This window comes from Diachasma alloeum, unplaced genomic scaffold (assembly GCF_001412515.2).
Source record: "Diachasma alloeum isolate Michigan unplaced genomic scaffold, Dall2.0 Dall_scaffold_00774, whole genome shotgun sequence".
In the NCBI taxonomy this organism is placed as follows: domain Eukaryota; kingdom Metazoa; phylum Arthropoda; class Insecta; order Hymenoptera; family Braconidae; genus Diachasma; species Diachasma alloeum.
The window spans coordinates 77545-98504 of record NW_021680904.1 but is presented as its reverse complement, the minus strand read 5'-3'; the positions used below and the strand labels follow the sequence as shown (position 1 = coordinate 98504).

General features: G+C 40.5%; 1 protein-coding gene across 1 annotated transcript in view; it reads left to right on the top strand.

Annotated features, from left to right (window-relative positions):
- LOC107044641 (metastasis-associated protein MTA3) overlaps positions 1 to 20960 on the top strand; it is a 154837-nt gene that overhangs the window by 89736 nt on the left and 44141 nt on the right. The window contains exon 3 of the mRNA XM_015266589.1: positions 13328 to 14061. Within this exon, the coding sequence (XP_015122075.1) occupies positions 13328 to 14061 (734 nt within the window). The remainder of the gene's footprint in view (positions 1 to 13327; positions 14062 to 20960) is intronic.

The following is a 20960-nucleotide window of genomic DNA, read 5'->3' as shown; positions in this document are numbered from 1 at the left end:
GTTTTATACGAATAACTAACCCACCGCTGAGACGATCTTCTTCATACACTGATCACTCCTAAGTTACATGAACACGCATCGGTTGAAATAAAAAAAATGAGAATGATGAGATTTCTTCAGATAGAATCATTGAATTTTCACGAAATCGTCATTTTCTACATGTTTTATACGAATAACTAACCCACCGCTGAGACGATCTTCTTCATACACTGATCACCCCCGAGTTACATCAACACGCATCGATTGCAGTAACAAAAATGCGAATGACATCATTTCTCCGGATGAAATGATTGAATTTCCAAGAAATCGTCATTTTTTCACATGTTTTATGCGAATAACTGACAAACCGCTGAGGCGATCGATCTCATAATCTAATCAGTTCTAAGTTACATCAAAACGCATCGATTGAAAAAAAAAATTTGAATCGCGTCATTTGTTCAAAAGATATCGTTGGACAAAATTTTGGTCACATACGTACATACACACACACACACACACACACACACACACACACACACACACACACACATGCAGACATGTCTCCAAAAACGTTTCAGGATGATTCGAGAGGCCGAGAAATGTGGAGAAATCATGGAAATTCTAAATTCGATTTTTGGGGTCATTACAATAAATTCCTCCCTTCGGGTCGGGAAGTTAAAAATTTTGGAGTTGAAAATTTTTCAACTTTAAAGTTAACCCACTCAAGTTGAAAAGCAATGGGAGCAAGCAAAGCAAGCGATCAACAGCTCAAACCAATTTTTTGAAATAGAATTGCAACGGATCCATTCGGAAGCATACTACCAATGGAATTGGCAGAAATGAAGGAATGTCAAGACTAATAACGCGTAAAGTAACGGTCACATGCCTTCTGTCAGATAGGCTCGGCCCCCTGCTTATTTTTCTAATGAACAGAAAAACAAGGAATCGGTCGGGAAGTTATTGGTTCGACCCATAATGGGTCACACCCACTTCCACCAATCCCTACCGGTCACATCNAGCAAAATTCGAAAGTTTTATTAAAAAAACTCAACAAACACTGAGGCGATTTAGCTCAAAATCCAATGAGAATCAAGTTATGTGGAGACGCATCGATTACACAAAATCAATTCCAATCCCATCGTTACCTTTGGTAAAATGCGAATGAAGTAATTTTTCTAGGTGACTGCAATGAATTTTGAAGAGATTGTCATTCCTTCATATGTTTTATGCAAATAACTAAGAAACTGTTGAGGCAATCGTCCTCATATACTCATCGGTTCGAAGTGTTTTTTTAACACTCATAGATTGAAAAAAAGATAATAATCACATCATTTCTCAGCATAAAGTCTTAAAATTTTTGTCATTTTCACACATATTTCATGCGAATAACTAATAAACCACTGACACGGTCGCCTTCATACACTGATCACTCCTAAGTTACATGAACACGCATCGGTTGAAATAAAAAAAATGAGAATGATGAGATTTCTTCAGATAGAATCATTGAATTTTCACGAAATCGTCATTTTCTACATGTTTTATACGAATAACTAACCCACCGCTGAGACGATCTTCTTCATACACTGATCACCCCCGAGTTACATCAACACGCATCGATTGCAGTAACAAAAATGCGAATGACATCATTTCTCCGGATGAAATGATTGAATTTCCAAGAAATCGTCATTTTTTCACATGTTTTATGCGAATAACTGACAAACCGCTGAGGCGATCGATCTCATAATCTAATCAGTTCTAAGTTACATCAAAACGCATCGATTGAAAAAAAAAATTTGAATCGCGTCATTTGTTCAAAAGATATCGTTGGACAAAATTTTGGTCACATACGTACATACACACACACACACACACACACACACACACACACACACACACACACACACACACACACACACACACACACACACACACACACACACACACACACACACACACACACACACACACACACACACACACACACACACACACACACACACACACACACACACACACACACATGCAGACATGTCTCCAAAAACGTTTCAGGATGATTCGAGAGGCCGAGAAATGTGGAGAAATCATGGAAATTCTAAATTCGATTTTTGGGGTCATTACAATAAATTCCTCCCTTCGGGTCGGGAAGTTAAAAATTTTGGAGTTGAAAATTTTTCAACTTTAAAGTTAACCCACTCAAGTTGAAAAGCAATGGGAGCAAGCAAAGCAAGCGATCAACAGCTCAAACCAATTTTTTGAAATAGAATTGCAACGGATCCATTCGGAAGCATACTACCAATGGAATTGGCAGAAATGAAGGAATGTCAAGACTAATAACGCGTAAAGTAACGGTCACATGCCTTCTGTCAGATAGGCTCGGCCCCCTGCTTATTTTTCTAATGAACAGAAAAACAAGGAATCGGTCGGGAAGTTATTGGTTCGACCCATAATGGGTCACACCCACTTCCACCAATCCCTACCGGTCACATCCCAACGAGGGAGCGAGCGAAGCGAGCGACCGGGCCTGATTTTTAATTTTCAAGTGTTCTGATTTTTGATAAATCATTCAAGTTTCTGCTTATACATGGGCTTTATGAATGCTATTTTGTCCCTCACCCTTCATATTACACCCTCAAAAATACGAGTATGAAGACTCATCAAATTTTATCGTTAATTTGTTGAATAAATTAACGATCAAAATAATTAGCGCGATGTCTGGTACTATCCAACATACACCATATTTGCTGTTTCGTCTCTCTCGAAACTAATTTCACTAACTTAGCCATTTTACGCGCCACTCGCCCGCGCACCCATCCCCGTTTTGCCTTACTGGGCAGACCCCTTAATAAAACATAAAAAGAGTAACGCTCAGTGCATTCGAAACGTTGTACACCTTCTCAACTAAATCGAGGGGGTTTTTTCTTCTTTTGCTTCCAAATGGAAGCTTTGTATTTGACCGATTTTTGTATTTTCTAATTGTGATTGCAAATTAATCTAGAATATTATGAAACGTGAAGAAATGATGTTTTTAGGGTCATGTCTGAATGTATGTATGTGACAACTTGGGTTTTTGGTGATTAATTTTTGGAAAATTCAACATAAATACGGTGAAATTTGTAAATACAAATCTGAAATTTTGACTCAGTGTAGCTATGATTGAGCTCAAAGTTAGTGTGCTGTTTCATCCCGATCTGTCTAGTAGTTTCTGAGATATAACAACTTGTTTAAATTTCGTTCAATATCTCAAAAACTACTACACCGATTGCAATTTTTCTTTCTTCAAAATACTCGTATCGATGGCCTCTATCTAGATCAATCATATATATTAATCAAAATATATATATGCCCTTTTACACAAAGTTTGAAGATTGCCATGTAAAAAAAAGGGAAAGTGCCTCGGTTCGCGCGGAGGGCGAGTGTTGCACACGTGTTGACCACTCGGGCTGGGTAAAGGACTGCGTCCGGGGAAAAGCACAACAAAAATGGGGAATTTTTCGTTTGAAGATTCCAACTCAATATATAAAAAAAAGGCGTGACATTTTGTCTGTCCGTGATTTTCTTGACATTTCAGAGATTTTTCTCTCAAGTATTTCTACTGTAATTTATGATTTTGTTTGTGCCTAGCCCATCTCGAATATTTTAAAATTTAATTTTTCTCTCTTCAAAAATATTAATTTTAATAAATATTTCTCTATCGAAAATTGTTAAAGAAATTGTTCTTTTTCTTTTAAAGACATGTTGCGACGCAACAATAATAACAACTTGAGAAAAAATATAACAAGTTATAATGGGGATACGAGAAAAGGACACATAATCAAGTCTATGAATTTTTTAGGGGGAAACAACTCCCATGGGGACATTTTTTGCGTATCTCAAAACCATTTACTTGCGAAACAGTAATAAACAAGAACGGTATTGGTAATTTGCCCCACCACGCAACATGAAAGTGTTAATATCTCATTACCGACTAGAATTAGAATTAGAATATGCGCGGCTGGTCACTTAAAGCGCCCAGAGTCACCTAAATCATACGATCTTTTGTAACATCCGCCTTAGTTTCGGTCAGTCACACTGCCCCAGCCCTGTGTTTCTTACTAGGCTAATAAGGCTGGTGACAGCCGCTTGTTTTAAGTCCTCTGGTTCAAGGAAAGCCTGGCCCCAGATTTTATAGCGACGGAGTGCTAATAAGGGGGCATTCACATAAAATGTGGATGACGCCCTCCTTATCGCCTCCGCACAGTCTATCTGCATCCCAGCTAATTGCCTGACTAGGGTAGCCGAGGCTGCTTTGCTGTGATGCAAATTTATCTGTACAATGTGTACAGGGTGCACTTCAACGCTGATCAGTTGTCGGCTAATGCTGATGCTCAATATATCCGGTCTCTGATGGGTGATTTGTCCTTGAAGCTGGTCGACCGCGGTGTGACTCACTTGACTCTGACCTCCTCGACTTGGCTTGATCTCTGTTTAATTGATGAATGCGACCAGCTTACCCAGTGTTTTACCTCTATTGGCCCTATGGCTGCTGGCCATCATCTCATCTCTGCATCTATTACCATCCATGGATGTAAGCCCCGGGCCTCCTACATCACCACCCGCAAGTTAGCTGGTCTCCAGACCTCACGTGCCTTGGATGATTTTCGAAGCATGCTTCAAAGGATTTCTACGCTAGATGCTGATGCCGACAGTCTGACCGCTACCTTCACTGATACCTATCTTTCCTTGGTTGATATCCATGCCCCGTTGCGCCGGACGAAGGTGAATATGATTAAGGCTGCTCCCTAACTTACCGAGGCGTTGCGGTCATCTGAGAAACATGTTCGGTCGCTTTACAGGCGGTTCCAACGTAATCGTTCCCACGACCGGCTGGTAGAGTTTCGCCTGGCGAGGAGCCCCCACCAATCCCTCCTTAGAAATGCTGGAATTAATTATTATTATTCTCGATTGTCTGGGTTGTCGGGAGCTTCGCTCTGGAAAGAGCTGCCTAATCTCGCACTGACCCCGGTTTCTTCCAACAGTCTTGTCATCTCACCTGAGATTCTTAACGCCCACTTTGCCGCTGTCTCCACTACACCACATGGGAATTTGTTATCTTGGTCACCTAGTGCCTCTCCCCCTAGAGAAATCCGTGACTCTTACTTTGACTTTGCTGAAGTCAGCGTGTCTGATGTCCTTGCTGCTATCTCCTCCATCAAGTCTAATGTCACTGGAGCTGATTGTATTTCGCGGAAGATGGTGCTACTTACATTGCCGGCTGTGGCTGATTGGCTTACCTGCTTAATGAATAAGTCGCTCACTGATTCTGTCTTTTCTTCTACCTGGAAACGCTCCATCATCGTACCAGTGCCCAAAATCAATAGACCCAAAACTCCGTCAGACTACAGGCCGATTGCGATTCTTCCTTTTCTTGCTAAAGTTTTAGAGCGGCTGGTTTTTAAGCAGCTATCTCAGTTTCTACAAGTGCATAACCTGCTGGATCCCTTTCAATGCGGCTTCCGGTCTGGCTATAGCACCCATACTGCTTTACTGAAACTTATGAATGATGTCCGACGTGGTGTTGATGAACGGAAGGTCACGATCCTTGTCCTGTTCGATTTTTCTAAAACATTTGACACCGTGTCTCATTCGATATTGTTGGCGAAGCTTGCAGCCCTGGGTGTCTCTATGAGTGCTGTGGCATGGTTCCGTTCCTACTTGGCTGATCGCTCGCAGGCAGTGAGGGGAGAACATGGTTTGTCTGAGTTTCTCCAAACCAATGCTGGTGTTCCCCAAGGATCCATACTTGGCCCCCTGCTCTTCTCTCTCTTCATTAATGACATTAGCGCCTCCATTCTTGAAGCTCAACACCTGCTATATGCTGATGATCTTCAGATCTATCTGCACTGCCACCCATCAGAGCTGCACATAGGCATTGCTCGCCTTAATGAAGATATCTGCCGGATACAGGCGTGGACGGCGGCAAACCGTCTCCAGCTCAATGTTGGCAAGACTAAGGTTATCTTCCTCGACGCTAAATGCTTGATTAATGCACTGGACCTGCCTAGTCTGCCTCCGCTTGGGAACCATGGTTCTAGCATTGAAGTGGTCGACTGTGTCAGGAATTTGGGTGTTTTCATCGACAGCAAACTGACTTTCTGCCCCCACGTTCGCCATGTTACCTCCAAGATCAACCGTACTTTCTACCAACTATACTCTCTTCGTGGATACACGGATGCTCCCTTACGCAAGCTGCTGGTAAATGCCCTGATCTTTCCTCATATTTTTTATTGCCTGGGCGTCCTGCAGGGAATTGACTCTGTACTTGATGGGCAGCTCCAGCGCTTGGTGAATCGAGCCGTGAGATTTACCCTTGGGTTGCCGAAGGATCCTTCGATCTCTGGCCCACGATGCGCGCTTGGGTGGCTCTCTATCTCGAGCTACAGGACCTCAGCTATTGCAGTGCTCATGTTCCGGGTAATGGAATCTGGCTCTCCATCTTTCCTGGCTGATCTTTTTGCCGAGTACTTGTCCTCCAGGCCCCGTCGGCTAGTCTTGGCCCAGCAGGCTTTGGTAGTCCCTAATTTCCGCACGGAGACTTATAGGACTGCCTTGGTAGTTGTTGGGCCCGAGATCTGGAACAGTATTCCTGTGCACATCAGAAACCTTCTATCAGTCATGGCCTTCAAGTCTCACCTGCAACGTTGGCTTTTGGAGAGGGAGCTCTAGCTTAGTGTTGACTTTGCATCACTATCTTCTCTTATAGCTGTACTCTAACCTGAGCCCTCCGCTTTTTCTGCTAAATACTGCTGATTTCTTCTATTCTATTTTATCTTACTGTATTTCTTTCTTTTTTCTTCACCTTTTGTCATTTTGATTCTACTTCTCTGTATTTTTTTTGTTTAAACTTCTAGACAATAAACTTATTATTATCTTATCTTATGAGGGTTGCAGCCATAATGATGATTACTTTCCTGGTACCTCAATGTACCCTTCTTCTGATCTTCACCACGGTCTTTCGCAAGCAGCTTGACAGTTGCTTTTTGAATCCCGCAGTGCAGTCTAAAGTTGCAGGCTTTCAGAACAGAGAGTGATCGGTCGTCTATCAGCGCAACGAAGTGGGCACTTTTCGCGTCCCTGCTCTCACTGCCCCGAGCGACCACCCACTCTGTGGCCTGCAGTCCTGCATTCTGTTTCTCAAAGAAGCACAGTGCTTCTTGAGCGGTTAGATCTGGGTCTTCCACGTGTACCACAACCCTGTGCTTCTTGGGAAGCTCCGAGGCTGCGACCACATGTACAGTAAGCCCAGCTAGTTTGTTTTCGGGGAAAAGGATTTTCTGCCAATTTCCCGTTTCCTCATCAGTGCAGTATACCATTGCCACACCTTCTCTTTCCCAGACACCGGTGAAGGTGGGTGCTTTCACCCCATCAGGTAACGCCAGAATGGCCCCCTTCAGGAGTTTCTTCACCTCCGTTACCTCTTCAGTGCCCAGTTTCTGATCCGGATATGACTCCGGCATAACTGCAAACTTGAATGAGCTCGCAGTATTCTGAGCATATGTGCCCTGATCCTGCGTTCTCATTCTCTTTTCTTTCGGTCTGACTGAGGTGCTTGGCGTGGTACGCTCCGATGGAAGGCATTTTATTGCCTTCCTCACAGCCCCCTCCCCCTACCCCTCATCGACCTTCGCTACTGCATCCGCCAAGGTTGCAATTGCCCCCGAGGTTTGATGCAGCTTCGCTCTCTTGCGACGTCTTCTCTCGGCTCCACTCAGTCTGACCCGATTCACATCAGACATCAGACTAATCAGCCTTGTCAGACTTCGTGTGTTCGCCATCGCTGGCCCCACCCGAAATTTCTTTTTCAATACTGAGATTTTTTGGATTGGTTTCCATTTTTGGTCCCACGAGTACCGCGGTTAAGCGTTTTCACCTGGTGCATTGCCGCGATTGCCCAGGGCTTGGCTTGTCTCGGGAGGGTTACACCCAAGACTACTCTCAGAGGTCGCCCGGGTTTCTGAGATGCACCGTTAGCGTCACAGCTCCCCCTGTGCCACGCATCCTTAGACACGGTATGGCCGAGGCCATGGCTTACGCCGCTCACACACATGGATTGGGTGGGGTCCTCTTAGCGACCGCGGGCGGCGGTAGTCCTTAAGACCCCCACCACCCGCGACCGAGCCCCCTCACTACGACAAAGTGGGAACGCCGTGGAGGGGGCATTACCGACTAGGTGTAGGAAAAAATGTCAGAATGTAGCGCCTCGCTACATCTACCGAGAGATGCGTAATTCACTGTTCTCGCACACTCACACCTGAGGAACACACGGTTACCTCAGTTGTCGCAATAGCTCCCGAATGGGCAGTCGTGTGACTCTCGTCATTCGGTGAACATCTCATCGTGTACATATTCATACCGACTCATCTGTACATTTTCATATACCGACGACCCAGGTAAGAATTTACGATAGAAACAGAGCTCATCAAGCCCTGGACCAAGGCTCGGAAATGCTCAATCAGGGCTGGGGCTCAGCCTTGGATCAATCCTCCTTCAGCCTTAAAATGATAATCTCGTTTCAGGCTTAGTCCGCAAGGCTTGAACGAGGCTTGGTGCCAAGGCTTGATTCAAGCCTTGAATTACCATATTTTAAAGGCTCAATCGAGCTTCGGCTAAATAAACTGGAGTATTGTTTACAGATATTTGTATAAACAATTTCTTATTACTTCATAACCCTTTTTATGAATTTAGAGTAACCTATGAAAGAGACTGCGGTCGGACCGTACATCATTGTTGCTAAGCATTGTTGGCGATTGTGATTGTCGGTTAATTAACAATGGATGGGAAAAAAATTATTATCATCATTAGTTTCTATTAATTATTCGTCCTGGATTATTACCGCGCAACTGGAAATTGAAATACAATGAAATCAAACATTTAAAAATTTGCTCCTCCTGGGGTTCGATCCGGGGTTCTTCTGATACGTAGACAAGCGCGCTATCCACTGGGCTACCTGCAACTTCTTAGGATCAACTTGTGTTAGTGTTATTGTGTTATTTTGTTGATATCCTAATTAAACCTAAACTTGAATAAATGATAGGTCCGATGGATTTATGAGTTCAGAATCGATTGATTAATTAATTATAGATAAGGATAATAATAATTATGTAGCCTCGTGCACAAAGAGCTGCTCTAGGCCTGGCCTGGGGTTAGCTTAGATAACTTGGCGGAAAATTATAGCTATGTTTGTAGATGATGATAATGTTTTCACCACCATTAGCTGATGAGTATTGATATAAAAATTGAGGAAATTAATCGGAAGTAACTTTAATTTTCGAGGCCTTGCTGAGCCTTGAATAAGCCTTGACGTACTGAGCCTAAATACTGAAAGCCTGGACTAGGCCTGAATTGAGTCTCGCCAATGGCCCCTTTAATCATCCTCATTTAAAGCTCAAGTGAATAGTAAAACCAAGCCTATCCCAGGTCTGAATAACTGAGCCTCACCAACCCTGGGCTCATACAGGCTTGTTCTCATCGTCAGCCTATGTAATTCTTATCTGGGTATAAACTAATTACTAGTTTGCAACTGTTGCCTCGCGTAGTTGATTCGATACTTTCCTGACCCACAACTACATCGAATCCTACATTGGTTCCGATACCGGGAATCGAACACGGGTCGCCCGGGTGAGAGCCGGGAATCATAGCCACTAGACTGCATGCAGGGGGAAGTGTGGCGGTGGAGCAGGAGCTATCACAATAGACCGGACATTGTCTTGATGACCTTTGGTCCGAGGGTAGTCTATGTGATTGAGGTTTCTGTCGCACATCCAGAACCTGAGGCAGCAGGAAGATTTGAAGAGGCTGAGGTATGAGTTCAACTCGGAAGTCCACGGAACACCTGCTAACATGAACAACATTCGCAGAGGTGAGAATCTCATGGGCCAGCTGAGAAGGGCTCACGGGGGTGATGCGCAGTTGGGTGTGCTTGTTCCAGATGCACTTGGCGAAGTCGTCAGAACCCCTGAGTTGGCGAGGTTCATGAGCCTCACTGAGAGACTTGGGGTACCGTCTTGGAGAATGGAGACGTGCTTGAAGAGGTGTGCCTACAGTGTTGCTTTGACCACATGCAAAATGCTCGTGAGGAGGGCTGTGGAAGCTAGCGGTGCTGGGGCACCTGCAAAGGAGACTCGACGACAACGGGCGAGGAGGGGCGAGAGGGGGGCCTTTGGGCCTTAGCGGGGGGAAAAGGGAGACTGGAAAACTGCATAACCTTTTTTGAGATGAACGGGATGACGTGTTTGCCTTTTTGTATGTAAAAATGACAACTATTATGTATGTAAAAAAGGAATTGTAGTGGAGTATGGAGGAGTGTCCATTGTGGCATACTTTGTATTCTTTTTTCTGTAATAAAAATCTATTTCTAGACTACGTCCACTGGACTACGTAGATCACGTCGGAGTCACCAATGTAGGATTCGAGGTGGTGGTAATTAGGGACGGTATCGAATCAACCACGCGAGGCATAGGTTGCGAACGAGTAATTAGTTTATTGTCGGTATATGAATATGTACAGATGAATCGGTATGAATATATACAGAATGAGGTGGAGATGTCCACCGAGTGGCAAGAGCCACATGACTGCCCATTTGGGAGCTATCGCGACACCTGAGATGTCCGTGTGTTTCTCAGGTATGAGTATGCGAGCGCGGTGAAGTACGCATCTCTCGGTAGATGTAGCGAGGCGTTACAAGAAGACTAATTATGTGTAAAATTTAATGGCGAACATTTTTTATTTAAACTACTTTAAAATAAAACTGTTATGAACAAAATAGCGCCTACGACAATTTGCAACAACCGACTTTAAGTTCGGATTCAGCACCATCAAAAACGTAAATTCCAATTATGAAGAAAACTTTATACAGGGTATCCCATCTGAAAAGATGCGGCTAAATATCTCTCAAGGGGGGCGGGTAACAAAAAAAATGTTTGATACAAAAATTGTAAGGTTTCGAGGAGGACTCCGATGTAGTCATTATTTTGAGCTTTCAAGCTCACGCTTGCAAGCTGCAAGCATAAAGTGCTTTTTTTCAAATGGCAACCGCATTTTTTATCGCGATGAAACTTGTTCGTCTTGATGAGCTGTTTTCATAAACCTCGCCATTCATTTAATTTTATCTCATTTTACTCGAAAAATGCCATCAAAAGAGTTTTGTGGCCAAATTGAAGATTCAGACTTCTTTAGCGTGAAACGGAAAAAGAGAAGGAATACAGTTCCTGATAGAGGAGAGTTGTCATTTTTACTTCACCGTATATTCATTATTGAAACATGTAATTCACCCAACAAAAATAGTAGCTTACAAAAATTGTACGTAACAAGTGCGATTAATAGTAAATGTTATCGAAATACGAGTCATCAACACTGGCGTAATAATCCAAACGTTTCCTAAAACCGTGGAATACCGTGAACAGTCTTTTTAATGTTGTTTATCAAATTTTCGATTGTTTTTGGCTTGCTTGCGTAACAAGAATCTTTAATAATCATACGGATTCAAATCTGATGAATAGGATGGCCAATCTATTCCCCCTCCACAAAATTTTGGATATCCCAAACCAAGAACTCGACCGCGATAAACTGTATTAAGAATTTCAAAAACTTCGTGAGTACGGTGGGGAGCTGCTCCAACTTGCATAAAATAAAACCCATTGACAAGCCCTCTTTTTCTCGCATGAGGGAAGAATTTTGTTTCTAACATTCTTTTGTACTCATTCCCGGTAACGGTAGATTAGAAAAAATGTACATAGACACCCTTCATGGAGAGAGCAGCCCAAACAGTGACTTTCAGTGGATGAGCAGATTTCGTAACCAAAAAATTAGGGTTTCAGATTCCCTAAATCTCAAATTATTTTTGTTCACGTAGTTGTCTAGCCAAAAGTGTGCCTCGTCAGAAAAAACAATTGCTGTTTCATGCAGCTCGCCATTTTCGAACATTTGTGTCATTCTTTCACAAAATTTCTTTCGTCTCAGAATCGCCTCCTCTGTCAAACGCTGTCACATCATTATTTTATATGGATGAAGTTTCAAAAAAACGTGGAGGATGCGATGCAAAGTAGATTTGGTCAATTTTGAATCTTGAGCGACTCTCCGAATGGACGAGTTGGGTTTTGCCTTGAAATACTGTTCAACTTCATCCACCTTCTCCTCTGTTGCAGCAGAGAATGAGGGACCTGGAAGAGTAGCTCTACGATCATCCAAAGTGCCGTATTCCTCGAAATTTTCAATTATTCTAGAAAAAGAATATTATCATGACTAGAAACCAACGGGATTTGTACGAAAATCTGTAATGTATTTTGTTGTGTCACACAATCAATATGAAAAAAAAATTATTCTAACCTCCCCAAAGTGTTTTCGCTAGCAACTCGTTTGGATCCAAATTTAGTACGAAACCCTCTAAAAGCTTCACAATATTTTTTCCCTCTCGAATAGAAGCACTCGATGAGATATCTTTTTTCTTGAATTGTCAAATCACTCATTACTGCTAACAAACTAAGGCTCCTGCCACAGTTGGAATAAAACTCACTGGCCCCTAGTAAACGTAACACAAACGTAGAGAGTCAAGGTTATTTTGGATGAGTCGGCAGATGAGTTTAGTTTTCACACATACCTATGGGACATCCTGTATATATGTTCGAGCAGCGGCTCGATACACTCCCCACACTCTCCCAAAACAAGTAAAATATCGACAATTTCACTGGCTGAATACATCGTGATGTGTTCAATGAAATAATAAGTGATACTAACTTGATTCGGGTTGAATTGGCACTGATTAGAATAAAAGAATCCTCGAAGGAGTAGGAAAATGTTTTGTTTATTGTTTGCATTTGATAATTCCGGTGTGTAAACAGATCAACAGAACAATTACACCAAGATGCGCCATGGATGTTTGAATCCTGAATTCGACCACAGAACTCGTTTTTGTGGCATTTTTCGAGTAAAATGAGATGAAATTAAATGAATGACGAGGTTTCTGAAAACAACTCATCAAGATGAACAAGTTTCATTGGGGTAAAAAATGCGGTTGCCATTTGCAAAAAAGCACTTTGTGCTTGCAATCTGTAAGCGTGAGCTTGACAGCTCAAAATAATGACAGCATCGGATGTCCCCCTCGAAACCCTACAATTTTTATATCAAACATTTTTTTGTTACCCGCTCTCCTTGAGAGATATTTAGCCGCATCTTTTCAGATGGGACACCTTGTATAACTTATTAAAACGGTATTTTCCTGACAATTTTAGTGGAATAGCCCAGATAGATTGAATAGGAATGAAATATTTTATATCATCCTTCTAGAGCTAAATGAAAAAATTTTCAATGCTTCCAGGTGAAATCCGCGTAGGCAGTAGATACCAAGCCGACGGTATTGCGCCGTTTCCTCTAACTCAATCCGAACGCGAAGCCGATCCTCGTCGCCTACAAGACTTGGAAACACTCGTTTGGACGCCTCGACACTCCCTAACAGACCGTCAGATCGATCAATTCCTAGTCGTCTCCAGATCAGTGGGCACATTTGCACGTGCCTTGGACTGTTCTTCCTCGGTGAAACAGCCCTCCCTGCACATGTCGGCAGCGGCCGCCTCCAGAGACATCACCCTGTTCCATGCGATGGACACCCTTCATCGACATAACTACGACCTTGCCAAAGCCATGTCGTCTTTGGTCCCACTCTCTGGCCCAGTCCTCTGCAGAGACGAGATGGAGGAATGGAGCGCTTCAGAAGCAAATCTCTTCGAGGAAGCTCTCGACAAATATGGAAAGGACTTCTCAGACATTCGTCGGGACTTCCTTCCCTGGAAAACATTGAAAAACGTTATCGAGTACTATTATATGTGGAAAACAACCGACCGTTATGTGCAGCAAAAGCGAGTAAAGGCAGTTGAAGCAGAGAGCAAATTGAAGCAAGTCTACATCCCGAACTACAACAAGACACCTCCAGCTGCCCCGACAGGCGGAGCAACAATAATACCTTTAGGTAACAACAATACTAACGGCAAAGGAGTTAGTATCTTAAATGGCAGTAGTAATGGCAACATCACTGACACCAGCGGAATGTTAATGGTTTGTAGTGATTCGCTTCTACTTAGATTGTAGTTGTCGATACATGTTATCAGTTATAATACCACGAGAGCTTCAAAATGATCGGATATTTCCCGATAGTTTCATTACAAACAAATGAGAGTGTCATGTTTTGCAGGTTAAAAAATCCCGAGCGCTTACGCTCGTTTGTATACAGGGAAGCTTGAGGGAAATACCCGATTTATTTTGAAGCTCGAGTGGTATTCGGCGGACTATTTCCTTTTTTAGAATTTCGACCAAAAGAATTATTTGCGAATATTTTCTTAGGTGTCATGGATAACGGGATATAACCGAAAATTATCAGCTATAATACCCCTAGATCTTCAAAATTATCGGATATTTCCCGAATGTTTTGTTGCATAGCAACGAGAGGGATCAGTTTTGCAGATTTGACTACAAAGCTGATCCCGATCGTTGATTTGCAGGAAAACTTGAGGGAAATATTCGATGAATTTGGAATGTCCAGGGGTATTCGGAGGACAATTTCTTTAATTCTGATTTTGGCCAATCAGGGTGCAGTGTTCGGGCTTACGGGACACATTTCACCAAAATGTGAGGAATATCTGTCAAATTTGTAGAACAAAATTGACAGGCTACAGGGAAATTATCAGTCTGAAACGCGCCACGTTACTCCGAATACTGCACTCTGATTGGTCTAAATCAGAATTGATGAAATTGTCGAAATAATACCATGTTACTCCCCCGAATGCAATGATTCTATTGGTCGAGATTCTGAAGGCGGAAATAGTCATAGTTATATACTACTATTTGTTTTGTATATTCATATTCTATATATGGAATTTTCTTATAACAACAATATTAGGTATTTCATGCCAAGTCAATCAACCCGTTCAAAAGTGAACCGAGATTGCTTACAGAATTGATGGACGTAGTCTCTAATCTGCTCACCCTACGCGACTCAGCGAATTTGGTCACCTCCACGGGAATGTACCGCCGTGTTATTTAGGCTTTAAGGGGTAACGGAATCGGTCGCAAAAGTTTGTTTTTTTCATCCCATTTTTCTCCGATTGTATCCAATATAAATGGTTGAAATTTTGACCAAGTCTTGAGGGCAGCCTGAGGGAGAGCGTCTATCTATTATTTTTCAGATTTTTTGCAAAAAAAATTTCAGAAAAGATAACGACACAGCTCACGTTACCTTTTTTACCGGAAACTGTAAAATGAGAAGTGACAAAAACGTTTTTTTAGAGACTTATTGTTGTCTATCGCAATTTTCGGGAGATAGTTGCCCTCAAGGATACTCTAATACACTTATTTTGAGTAGAAAGACGTTTATCCATGCCGTCATTTTTGCAAATAATGGGTTGAAGTGTTTGGTGGAATTTCAAGGAATAACCAATCCTATACAGGACAGTAATTTCAGTAGAAAGTACTTTTTCTGATCAGTAGATGGCGCGGAAAGCGTTGGAAATTTTTGTCAAGCAGGTCATGGAGGGTGTATGTGGCTATCAGCAGTGTTATGGGCATGGTAGAATGTTTCCATACCATTATTATTTACTTATATTTGATGGGATTTTGTACTTTTCACGTACAAAATCCAAACACTCCCGGGAACCTGTCTCGTACATTGAAGATCGATTATACAGGATGTCCCATCTGAAAAGATGCGGCTAAATATCTCTCAAGGAGGACGAATATCAAAAAAATTTTTGATACAAAAATTGTAGGTTTTCGAGCGGGACATCCGATGTTGTCATTATTTTGAGCTTTCAAGCTCATGCTTGCAAGCTGCAAGCACAAAGTGCTTTTTTGCTTCCGAATGGAAGCTTTGAAATCATTGGATTTTCACATTTTCTAATTTTGCTTGGAAACGATGTAGAATAGTCTGAAACGTAAAAATACGAAGTTTGGACACCGTGTGGGTCTGTGCTCACGGTCATCTCGTGGTCATTTTTACGTAAATTAAACGAATAGAAGGCTAAAACTGTTCCAAAAAATTTGAAATTTTGTCAGATATTTGGTATTGAATTGGAGTATCTCTGTGCCAAATTGTAGCCCGATCGGTCCATTTGTTTTTTAGAGAGAGCAATTTGTATTTTTATCGTTTTTCGTGAAAATTAAAAAAAAACTATTGGACCAATTTCGATATTTTTTTTTTCAAAATGTTCGTCTTGATGTCCTCTATCCGAGTCAATCAAAATATGTGTACCCGTTCATACAAAGTTTTCGACATATTTTGATTTTTACGTTTTTCATAAAAAAAAAGCTTGTACGCACTCTACCCCTCGCAAAAATCGAGATATCAACTTGTTTGTAATGTCCTTCCTTTTCTTCTAGTATTCCTATCCTTTTCTAAATATTTTTTCGCCATTTATTTATCCCTTTTCGCTTCCGAATGAAAGCCTTGTATTTGAGCGATTTTTCAATTTTCTAATTTTGATGGCAAATGGTCTAGAATGTTTGAGAAACGTGAAGAAATGATGTTTTTAGGGTCATGTCTGTATGTATGTGTGTGATAACGTGGGTTTTTGGTGATCAATTTTTAGATGATTCAACATAAATACGGTGAAATTTGTCGATAAAAGTCTGAAATTTTGGCTCATGGTAGCTATGATTAAGCTCCACTTTAGTACGCCGTTTCAGCCCGATCAGTCCAGTAGTTCCTGAGATATAACAATTTCTTTAAATTTCGTTTTTCTTCAATATCTCAAAATCTACCCCACCGATTTCAATATTTCTTTTTTCAAAATACTCATCCCGATGCCCTCTATCTAGATTCAAATATATATGTATATTGGTTCGGACAAAATTTGAAGATATTGCCGTTTTTCCGTTTTTTAATGAAAAATCTTGTTTACAACTTGATAAAAAATGGAGATAGGGTGTTAAAATTTTGTATGCTTCAAGCTTTTATAACATAAAAGGTTCAATTGTTCGAGCGGTTCTTGAGTTATTCAACCTTTTGTGTAAATATATTTCTTCAAATTTCTCATAAACTACTCGACGGATTTCATTTTTCTTTTTTCAAAATACTTGTCTCGGTGGCCACCATCTAGCTCAATCAAAATATGTAAGCCCGTCCATACAAAAAATCAGAGATATTCCCGTTTTTTGCTTCCCAAGGGAAGCATTGTTTTTGGCCGATTTTTCGATTCTCTAATTTTGGTTGCAAATGGTCTATAACGTCATGAAACGTAAAGAAATTATGTTTTTAGGGGGGTGTCTGTATGTATGTGTGTGTAGATCCGGGTTTTTGGTGATTCAATTTTAGAAAATTCAACATAAATACGGTGAAATTTGCAGCTAAAAATTTGAAATTTCGGCTCATATCTATGAATGAGCCTCACTTTGGTGCTTCGTTTCAGCTCGATCGGTCCAGAGACCGATCACTAGTTCCTGGAAGTAGTTCCTGAGATATAATCACTTGTTTAAATTTCGTTTTTCCGCAATATCTCGCCAACAACTGCATCGATTTCAGTTTTTTTTTTTCGAACTACTCGTCTCGATGGCCTCTATCTAGATCACTCATCTCATATATACCGATTTGTGTAAAGTTTGGAGATATTGCCGTTCATCCGTTTTTTCATAAAAAACCTTGTACGCACGACAAGTCAATAAAAAACGAGCTAGCGACTTGAATTCGGTATGCTGCTAGCTTTTGTAACATAGACGGTTCGTATTTTCGATGAGGTCAATCGGTCGAGCGGTTCGCGAGATATTCAATTTTTTGTGAAAATCTATTCTGTCAAATATCTCGTCAACTACTTGACCGATTGAAAATTTTCTTTTTTCAAAATATCCATCTCGATCGCTACTATCTAGATCATTGAAAATATATATACCCGTCCATACAAACTTTTGGAGATATTCTCGTTTTTCTTTTTTTTTGTTTTCTCATTCTTGTGCGGTTGATAACTTGTGACGGAAAAACGATATTAAGTTGAAATATGGTATATATATCTCTCTCATAATACCAAAGGTCCGTACTTTAAATGGACGCCATCGGCGCAGTGGTGTGAGACAGATTAATTTTTTGTATATATCCATTTCAGTAAAAGGTAAAAATTTTTTTTCCGTACTGCTTCCCACGATTTCTCGTCTGGGAATTGGTATAGCATACTTTCCAAACTTGAAAAATTGAAAATCACTACGGAAAAATATTTTCCGGGCTGCCGTTATGTTTTTTTTACTCGGGCGGTTGGTCTGCCTCGCCTTTGGCTCGGCTCAATAACTCCGCACGTACTACGTTTTGAGCGATACAGATGAAATCACAAGAAACTATTGAATCAGAGTAGAACAACAGACTTTTATTGACAAGGGAAGTGAGAAAATGAAAGGATTCTCTACGTGGAAATTGACAATAAAAGATTGTTGATTCAATATTGGATTTCGTTGGTGAATGTCATTGAATGGTGATGAATGAAATGGTCGTTTATATTTCCATATACTTCCCTTCGGAAGCTTACTACCANCCTTTGGCTCGGCTCAATAACTCCGCACGTACTACGTTTTGAGCGATACAGATGAAATCACAAGAAACTATTGAATCAGAGTAGAACAACAGACTTTTATTGACAAGGGAAGTGAGAAAATGAAAGGATTCTCCACGTGGAAATTGACAATAAAAGATTGTTGATTCAATATTGGATTTCGTTGGAGAATGTCATTGAATGGTAATGAATGAAATGGTCGTTTATATTTCCATATACTTCCCTTCGGAAGCTTACTACCAATGAAATTGGAAGAAAAAAAAAGGAGAAAAGTATAATAAGAAAAAAAGTAATGGTCATTTGCCTTCTGTCGGATAGGAGTTCTACCCCTGCTTGTTTTAAATTTTTTCAGTCTTGTACACACGATATTTTGAGAAAAAATGAAAATAGTAAGTTGAAATTTGGTGTGATTATAATACAAGATTATTGATAATTTGGATTCTATAGAATATTTATACTCTAGAGATATTCCCACTTGCGATTCAGAGGATTTTACGAGAGTCAGAACTAAATTCTAGTGGTTGAACGATAACGATAAATTTATAAGAGAATTGAAAATCCGAGAAGAATTATTCAAACAATCAAATAGAAATAATCCTTATATAAAAAAAGCATGCATTGGAAACTGTCATGGCGGAGAACATGTAAAAAGTGTCATGGCGGCGCATGAAGGATGCATTGTCTCATCATGAGAATGAGCAATGCGGCCGCGACGGCGCTGTTCAGGAAAGCGCGCGTAAATTACAAATCGGATTCTCTATGTGAAATGAAAAATTGTTCGAATGATGATTGATAATTGGATAACTTGAAAGCCAAGAATGGAATGAAACAAGTGGGAAATTACGTTTATCGTCATATAGTATATGCATATTTTCTACACATGGATTTGTTTATAATGAGGGGAATGGGAAATTATTTGTTGGTGATGGATGTTAAAAATTGAAAGGTAGTTGGAATGATTGATAATTAGATGAACTTGAATGTCAAGAGTGGAATAAAATAGAAGTGATTAATTGCTTTCGTCACAATATAGTCAATATATTTTTGCTCCTAAATTAACAATTCGCTTCCGCATGGAATTTCTATAATGGTGGATTTTCCAATTGAATTCAATGATTTATTGTATTCAATATCGCCTCAATGTTGGCAGCCAGCATTGCCTAAAAAATATTGGTTTCAAAATAATTTTTTTCAACAACAGATGATGCAATCAATCTCATGATCGAACTTGGTCAAAGTGGCATTGGGAAGAATATGTTAAATCATAGTTAGATTCATTTAAAAAAGTTGGAATACTTTTTATTCAAAAATTTTAAATCATCTAATTTATCAATTAAATTGGCTAGGAAAAGCTCGAAAATAAAGAATGGCATAATGGAATAAATAATTAGCGGAGTTGGAACAAAATTCCATAAATACTTGCTTTTACCAACATTCTCTTCTTAGGAATTAATAATAGAATGCCTCAAATTTCCGAAAAATATAATTTTTTCACATAAAATTGATTTTTGGTGTGATTTTTTAAGCAGAAAAAGTCGTTACAATTCAGGAAAAATTATTCTTTGAATGAAAAATTGATTATGATGGAATCATTTATAAAAACACAGTCATGGTCTCCGAAAATCGCAATTTTTTCAATCATTTCATTAGTCTACTTCGGAAAGTCAACTTTCCATTTTTTAAACATATTTTTTTAAATATTCGCTCATAATTATGAGTACATGGCAATTATACTGTTGAAAAAAAAGATTAAAATTTTAAGGACAGTTAATAGTAAATTTTAAGAGTCAGAGAGGTACAAGTCTTGAAATGTAAAAGTTCACTGAAAATTAACTGCGATTCTACATTTTTTAACAGCATGGAGATAAAAACTCTCAAGTTCCTTAAATTCTCATTCAATTGTGACCTTTCAATATTTAATTATTATTATTTCCTAAAAGGGGGAGTTAGGGCAATTAAATAATGAGGACAAATGAGGGATAAAATTAACTGAATATCTATATTTCTATTAATTTACGTGATAGATCGTCGTAAGACGCTTGAAATGCCTTTTACTTGGATCTAGGGTTATGGGTAAGGCCAGGCAACTTTTGTACACGTAAAAAGGGGATGACTCTAATGCAGATAAAAGGGGAGAAGCTAATCGTGTCAAGGGAATGCAACTAAATATCCAAATAATAACTGAATGGGGAAGAAACAAAAGAGTGTAGGCTCACCGTTGGGGGGTATGAAGGGTAATATTGTGGGGACAAGAGGGGAAATGAGGAGGGTAACTCGTACTCACGATGGGACTTCACTCTGGCGAACACGTGGAATTCCACCGGCGCCTTGCACTCCTTCAAAATACCAGGGCGTTTTCCTGGAGAGCCTCCTTTCCACCTCGGGGTTTCCTGGGCACCAATACTAGAGCTGGGATGAGCTCGATGTATC